The sequence below is a fragment of the Haliotis rubra genome, unplaced genomic scaffold (assembly GCF_003918875.1).
Source record: "Haliotis rubra isolate DU_JTF1 unplaced genomic scaffold, ASM391887v1 Scf1499, whole genome shotgun sequence".
Classification (NCBI taxonomy): Eukaryota; Metazoa; Mollusca; class Gastropoda; order Lepetellida; family Haliotidae; genus Haliotis; species Haliotis rubra.
The window spans coordinates 14874-23392 of record NW_025765446.1 but is presented as its reverse complement, the minus strand read 5'-3'; the positions used below and the strand labels follow the sequence as shown (position 1 = coordinate 23392).

The following is an 8519-nucleotide window of genomic DNA, read 5'->3' as shown; positions in this document are numbered from 1 at the left end:
AATAGAATGAAACCGGTTATGCCGGACGGGGATGTCCCCAAATAAATAGGAGAAGTAGTTGTCAGGATTAATCTAGAATGATAATGTCCATCATATTTGCAGCTATTAATGCCCCTTACCATATCTACACTGAATAGTTGTTAGACAGAGGTCTACACAGAGCGGGAGGTATGTGGTTCCCTCCTCCTTGGTACGTCATACTAAATGACGCAAAGCTATGATTCTTGTTGTTACGTCACAGTACATACTTTGTTGTATTGTATGAAGCGCCCACTCCTACATCTATCGGAGGCATATTTACCACTTCCAATAAGAATAATGTTCATTTTTCCATTTGGCAATATTTGCCAGGGCGTGAATTACCAGAACTTACATGTACCAATAGAACCAGGGCGTTTATCTTCATTATTTACATATGTCAGAGGGGCGGTAATATTTAGACTAGGTCTCTTCAAGCACCCGTTCAACAAATATAAAATAAAAAACCAAAAAAATCCCCCAAAATTCAATACGACAAAAGCAAAAATCAATTAATGTGAAATCAACTTTAAATAGGTACATAGAAAGATATTTGATGATCACTCATTATATGACTAGCTGCTTGTTTTATTATCGTGTCATCAGGATGAAGTAAACACATTGGAATTAAGAACATCTCGATTCAGTAGTAACGTAGTTATGTAGTATCAACCAAGATTGCCGACAGCAAATTGTATGTAGCTTATGCAAACATCTATTTACCAGGGCGGTCATCCACTAGATGTACATTTCAATGGGCATTCATCTTATAGATGTACATTTATCAGGTAGTTCATTTAACAGTCGTATATTTGCCAGGGCGTTCATCCACTAGATGTACATTTCAATGGGCATTCATCTAATAGATGTATATTTATCAGGTAGTTCATTTAACAGTCGTATATTTGCCAGGGCGTTTATCCACTAGATGTTAAGAACGAATAAGCATGTATACATAACTTGACCAATATCATCCACTAAATGTTAAGAACGAATAAGCATGTATACATAACTTGACCAATATTATTTTGCCAAGCTCTATCTGCTAGTCCTAGTGTCAAGTATGATCGCTTATTTGGTCAGTAGGGGCGGTGGGCAAGTCTAGTGGTTAAAGCGTTCGCTCGTCACGCCGAACACCCGGGTTCGATTCCCCACATGGGTACAATGTGTGAAGCCCAATTCAGGTGTCCACCGCTGTGATATTGCTGTAATATTGCTCTAAGAGGTGCAAAACCAAACTCACTCACTCACTCACTCTCTCACATATGTCAGAGGGTGTATCAGCAGAACGTTCATCGACAAGATATATAGGTTATCACGCGAGTGTGTTTTGGGATGGTTAATATCCTGCACTAGGAATAAACTTTGTATTTAGCGAGCCTATTTTCTTGGATCAAAGCACTGACATTACCGTAAACAAGGCCATAAATCCGGAAACGATGTTGTTTTACATTGTGAAAGTAGTCCCTACAATCTGCATATGATTTCTCTAATTTACATCGTTATCCGCATATGACCCCAATGGATGCCGAAAATATCCGTTGGCTTTATCCTGCCGACAACGCTATTCATTGTATGATAAGTACATCTATCAGGGCGTTCATTCACTAAATGTACTTTTAATAGGGAGTTTCATCTACTGGCCATAGATTTAAATGGGCGTTCATAAACTAGCTATACATTTCAATGGGCATTCATCTAATAGATGTACATTTATCAGGTAGTTCATCTAACAGTCGTATATTTGCCAGGGCGTTCATCCACTAGATGTACATTTAAATGGGCATTCATCTAATAGATGTACATTTATCAGGTAGTTCATCTAACAGTCGTTTATTTGCCAGGGCGTTCATCCACTAGATGTACATTTCAATGGGCATTCATCTGATAGATGTATATTTATCAGGTAGTTCATCTAACAGTCGTATATTTGCCAGGGCGTTCATCCACTAGATGTACATTTAAATGGGCATTCATCTAATAGATGTATATTTATCAGGTAGTTCATTTAACAGTCGTATATTTGCCAGGGCGTTCATCCACTAGATGTACATTTAAATGGGCATTCATCTAATAGATGTATATTTATCAGGTAGTTCATTTAACAGTCGTATATTTGCCAAGGCGTTTATCCACTAGATGTTAAGAACGAATAAGCATGTATACATAACTTGACCAATATTATTTTGCCAAGCTCTATCTGCTAGTCCTAGTGTCAAGTATGATCGCTTATTTACATTTAGGGGCGGTGGTTCATCTAGTGGTTAAAGCGTTCGCTCGTCAGGGCCGAACATCCACTTCGATTCCCACATGGGTACAATGTGTGAAGCCCAATTCAGGTGTCCACCGCTGTGATATTGCTGTAATATTGCTCTAAGAGGTGTAAAACCAAACTCACTCACTCACTCACATATGTCAGAGGGTGTATCAGCAGAACGTTCATCGACAAGATATATAGGTTATCACGCGAGTGTGTTTTTATCAGATGGTTAATATCCTGCACTAGGAATAAACTTTGTATTTAGCGAGCCTATTTTCTTGGATCAAAGCACTGACATTACCGTAAACAAGGCCATAAATCCGGAAACGATGTTGTTTTACATTGTGAAAGTAGTCCCTACAATCTGCATATGATTTCTCTAATTTTACAAAGTGACCCCAATGGATGCAAAATATCCGTTGGCTTTATCCTGCCGACAGTCGCTATTTGCCATTTACATCATCCACTAGATGTACATTTAAATGGGCATTCATCTAATAGATGTACATTTTATCAGGTAGTTCATCTAACAGTCGTATATTTTGCCAGGGCGTTCATCCACTAGATGTACTAGATCTATATTTGCCAAGTACATTTAAAAATGGGCATTCATCTAATAGATGTATATTTATCAGGTAGTTCATCTAACAGTCGTATATTTGCCAGGGCGTTCATCCACTAGATGTACATTTAAATGGGCATTCATCTAATAGATGTACATTTATCAGGTAGTTCATCTAACAGTCGTATATTTGCCAGGGCGTTCATCCACTAGATGTACATTTAAATGGGCATTCATCTAATAGATGTACATTTATCAGGTAGTTCATCTAACAGTTCATCTAATAGATGTACATTTATCAGGTATATTTTGCCAGGGCGTTCATCCACTAGATGTACATTTAAATGGGCATTCATCTAATAGATGTATTTATTTATCAGGTAGTTCATCTAACAGTCGTATATTTGCCAGGGCGTTCATCCACTAGATGTACATTTAAATGGGCATTCATCTAATAGATGTATATTTATCAGGTAGTTCATCTAACAGTCGTATATTTGCCAGGGCGTTCATCCACTAGATGTACATTTAAATGGGCATTCATCTAATAGATGTATATTTATCAGGTAGTTCATCTAACAGTCGTATATTTGCCAGGGCGTTCATCCAAATGCTAGATGTACATTTAAATGGGCATTCATCTAATAGATGTATATTTATCAGGTAGTTCATCTAACAGTCGTATATTTGCCAGGGCGTTCATCCACTAGATGTACATTTAAATGGGCATTCATCTAATAGATGTATATTTATCAGGTAGTTCATCTAACAGTCGTATATTTGCCAGGGCGTTCATAAACTAGCTACACATTTAAATGGGCATTCATCTAATAGATGTACATTTATCAGGTAGTTCATCTAACAGTCGTATATTTGCCAGGGCGTTCATAAACTAGATACACATTTAAATGGGCATTCATCTAATAGATGTACATTTATCAGGTAGTTCATCTAACAGTCGTATATTTGCCAGGGCGTTCATCCACTAGCTGTACATTTAAATGGGCATTCATCTAATAGATGTACATTTATCAGGTAGTTCATCTAACAGTCGTATATTTGCCAGGGCGTTCATAAACTAGATGTACATTTAAATGGGCATTCATCTAATAGATGTACATTTATCAGGTAGTTCATCTAACAGTCGTCGCCAGGGCGTTCATATGTTGCCATTCATCTAATAGATTCATCCAGTCGTATAGATGTACATCCACTAGCTAAATGGGCATTCATCTAATAGATGTACATTTATCAGGTAGTTCATCTAACAGTCGTATATTTGCCAGGGCGTTCATCCACTAGATGTACATTTAAATGGGCATTCATCTAATAGATGTACATTTATCAGGTAGTTCATCTAACAGTCGTATATTTGCCAGGGCGTTCATCCACTAGATGTATAGGGCATTCATCCACTAGATGTACATTTAAATGGGCATTCATCTAATAGATGTACATTTATCAGGAAGTTCATCTTACAGTCGTATATTTGCCAGGGCGTTCATCCACTAGATGTATATTTAAATGGGCATTCATCTAATAGATGTACATTTATCAGGTAGTTCATCTAACAGTCGTTTATTTGCCAGGGCGTTCATCCACTAGATGTATAGGGCATTCATCCACTAGATGTACATTTAAATGGGCATTCATCTAATAGATGTACATTTATCAGGTAGTTCATCTAACAGTCGTATATTTGCCAGGGCGTTCATCCACTAGATGTACATTTAAATGGGCATTCATCTAATAGATGTATATTTATCAGGTAGTTCATCTAACAGTCGTATATTTGCCAGGGCGTTCATCCACTAGATGTACATTTAAATGGGCATTCATCTAATAGATGTACATTTATCAGGTAGTTCATCTAACACTAGTATATTTGCCAGGGCGTTCATAAACTAGCTACACATTTAAATGGGCATTCATCTACATCTAACAGTCGTATATTTACCATATTTGCCAGGGCGTTCATCCACTAGATGCACATTAATAGGGCGTCCATAAACTAGCTATACATTTAAATAGGCGTTCATTGAATAGATATAAATTTACCAGAGCTTTAACTTATCAGATAGTTAATTTACATGACCGTACAACCAGCAGTGTGCCTGTTTATAAGTAGGTTAGAAGTGCACAAAAAGATGGACACTTACCAAAAATGCTAAATCTGTACACCTCTTTTCCTTTTAGTACAGCAATCCTTTCCTCCTTGGAACCAGCATAATCTACTCTTCTGAACGTCACCGAGCCGGCTTCTTTTTTTCTGACCAGTAGATGTATCTAAGTGAAACAAGCTGGATGAGCTCTTGGACGTGACAATGGACAGTAGCTCAATCGGTTCACCTATTCCCGACTTAAGAGTAATAACTGTGTCGAATCTTCAATTCGAACCCAATAGTCAGTGAGTTTGGTTTTACGCCACCTTTAACAATATTTCAGCAATATCACGGCAGGGGACACCAGAAATGGACTTCACACCTTGTACCCATTTTGGGAATGGAACCCGGGTCTTCGGCGTGACGGGGCGGTGGGGTAGCCTAGTGGTTAAAGCTTTGGCTCGTCACGCCGAAGACCCGGGTTCGAATCCCCACATGGGTACAATGTGCGAAGCCCATTTCTGGTGTCCCCCGCCGTGATGTTGCTAGAATATTGCTAAAAGCGGCGTAAAAAACAAACTCAGTCATTCAGTCAGTCTTCGGCGTGACAAGCGATCGCTTTAACCACTAGGCTACCCCACCGCCCCCAGAGAATCATACGACACGAAACCTACCAGGTTAACTTAGCTGTGTGGGGTAGTATCGGCAATTAGTTGACAAACGACCAAGTATACTATTCCAAAAAAGAAACGCATAACCCAGAAATCTGTTGCGCAAATGTTGTATTTACAAACATGTACAACTCGTCCACAAATGGAGTTTAGTACATGAATTTTTTACATCAGTTTAGAAAAAGGAAATGTCTATACAACCAAGTGGATAATTTTAGTTGACGGAGACGTTGAGCGCGATGGCGACGGTCCTGACGTCGGGTCTCCTGGCTCTCAGTCCAATCACTCTTAACCTGTTCCGTACAGTTTGACCGGATATCCACCGAAGTCCAGGCACCCTGGCTGCTGTGCTCTCACAGCAGGCAGGACGATCACGCAAATGTAGTAACCAGAAGTACCGATCTTGGGCTGAAGTGGTGACTCGAGGTCTGCTTGTACGGGGACGGTCATTTGTTAAACCTGTTTGGTTGTAACGAGCTGCAAGCCGTGATATCGTGCTCAGACTAACATTCAGACGCCTGGCAACAGAAGATTCTTTCAATGGCGATGTTCCGTGTCGCAGCGTCAAGACATGGCGTAGTGATTTGACCTTGAAACCCCTTCAAAACGAATGACGATTTCCGAAAGTAATCTGGATATTTATAGCCAGACAGTGCATGCTCTTTGCTGCACAATTTCAACTGGAAGGTGACTTCTGTTGCGTTGTGGCGGTTCCTTTTTAATCCTTGTAAGATATCAACATTTTCAGGTCATGTCGATGTTTCACTTGTAAAATTGTGTAAAATCATGTTCTGAACACTTTTGTTACATATTTTGACGATTGTTTGAACTCAATAGGTAATTAATGGACTTTAAAAATACAAAATGCCTATGCGTTTCTTTTTATGGATAATATATATATATTTGACATCTTTCGATGACTGGGGCGGTGGGGTAGCCTAGTAGGCTAAAGCGTTCGGTGCTAGCTATATAGTGGCCATAGCGTTCGCGAAAACCCGGGTTCGATTCCCCACATGGGTATAATGTATAAAGCCCATTTTGTGGTGTCCCCGTCGTGATATTGCTGGAACATTGCTAAAAGTGCCATAAACTCACTCACTTTATGGTTAAATCCTTTGATGGACAGCAGACCAGGTTATGGATCAAAATCAGATTGGTTATAAAACGTACCTTTTATCTTCGTCAAGTTCCACATGCATTGGCTTGATTCTGTTCGCAATGATCCGAGGTTTCTCAGAACTCTTCCATTTCATCCTGTTTATGCCATTTGTTGTCACGTAGAAAATCAGCTTTGCTTTCTTGTCATACTTTACAGTGACGAGCTTGCCTTAAACGAAACGCAAGAATTTGGTCACATTGACAATTGGGGGAATTAAAATGTCACATTTAAAAATTTAAAAAATAAATCAATTAAAAAAAACTTGTCACACTTCGGTTCTTGAGTGTTTGTTTGGTTGTTCCTTAACGCCGTTGGCGGTGGGGTAGCCTAATGGTTAAAGCGTCCGCTCGTCACGCTGAAGACCCAGGTTCGATTCCCCACATCAGTACAATGTGTGTACGCCGTGATATTGCTGGAATATTGCTAAAAGAGGCGTAACCAAGTCGGCAGGAACCAAGTCAGCAGATGCTAGTAGGGTGGACAGCGGCACCAAGAATAGAACTTGAATCATACGATAATTACAATGAACAGTATGCCAATTGTTTAATTCTGGAACTGTTTAACATTTTACAGTTTTACATTCGTTGAAACAGGTTAACGTTTGTTTCCTTGTTTCTTGTTTAACACAGCGATATAGTGGCGGTCTGTAAATAATCGGGCATGGATCAGACAATCCACTGATCAACAGCATGAGCATCTAACTACGCAATTGGGATACAATGACATGTGTGAACCAAGTCAGCGAACCTGACCACCCGATCCCTTTAGTCGCCTCTTATGATAAGCATGGGTTGCTGAAGGTCAATTGTAACCGAGATCTTCACGGCCCTAACGTGCTAAAACGTGCAACTGATACAGACGTATGCATTTGCGACATTCGAGAGGTCATTAAGAAATAACATGGCTTCCACATATATATTGGTGGGTTGGGGTGCGTGCTCACTGTTGTCAAATAGGTGTTACAAAACATTTTATGGGAAAGCCACATAAACTCGGTTCGCCTAATGTCTGCAAGAGATGTATGATCCCCAGGGAGTTGAGATGGATAATACGATGTGAGTTTGACATCCAATGCTCGGGGGAAAATCAAAGCGCCTTTGAGCAGCTGAGCTGGATATTGGCGCCATTCAAATATATATAAAAAGAAATAAAAGAAATAAATTTATGTTATGAAAAGAATCTCCATACCACGATTCCGATAATGCCACAAACATGTGTCTGTGGAATTGGTAAGCTGTGACGACTAATTCAAGCATCTAAAACGACATCCTACAGAACAACTGCTTAAAATATATACCTCGTCGCCAGGACACCTCCCTTAACCTTTTCGGAGCCTTAACCGCCAGATATGATGAAAACACACTTTTTTTGCCGACCCATTTCAGCGTATTATGAAATGGGCAAAATTCGACAGCAACAAGTTTGTTCTTCTTCGGAAAACTGATCTGGATGGCGCTGCTTTGTTTTGGCAGCTGGAACTCGTAAACAGCTTTGTTTTCAGCTGCCATGACCAACAAGGAAGGACCCTTTTTAGCAACAGTTTTCTCCTTTCCTGAAATGTTAAGGTTAGCACTAACATACACGGAATAACAGTTCCAACTCGTATATTGGAAAAGGTAGTTCTTTATTACAATCCTTGCGGCTGTGTCAACTTGAAAAGAACTTAAAGCTGGTTCGTCTTACAAAACCACTGCTATGTTTCTGTTTTCGATCTTGCATGCTAATTAATATGTCACTTTAGATGCCT

General features: G+C 39.5%; 1 protein-coding gene across 1 annotated transcript; it reads right to left on the bottom strand.

Annotated features, from left to right (window-relative positions):
- Nucleotides 1-5000: 5000 nt before the first annotated feature.
- Nucleotides 5001-8313, bottom strand: LOC124270082. The gene is made up of 3 exons (XM_046705103.1): nt 8070-8313; nt 6784-6940; nt 5001-5126 (listed from the first exon to the last, which is right to left on the bottom strand). The coding sequence occupies exons 1-3, from the start codon at nt 8278-8280 to the stop codon at nt 5087-5089; spliced, it is 408 nt and encodes a 135-aa protein (XP_046561059.1). The 5' UTR covers nt 8281-8313; the 3' UTR covers nt 5001-5086.
- Between the last annotated feature and the right edge of the window lie 206 nt (nt 8314-8519).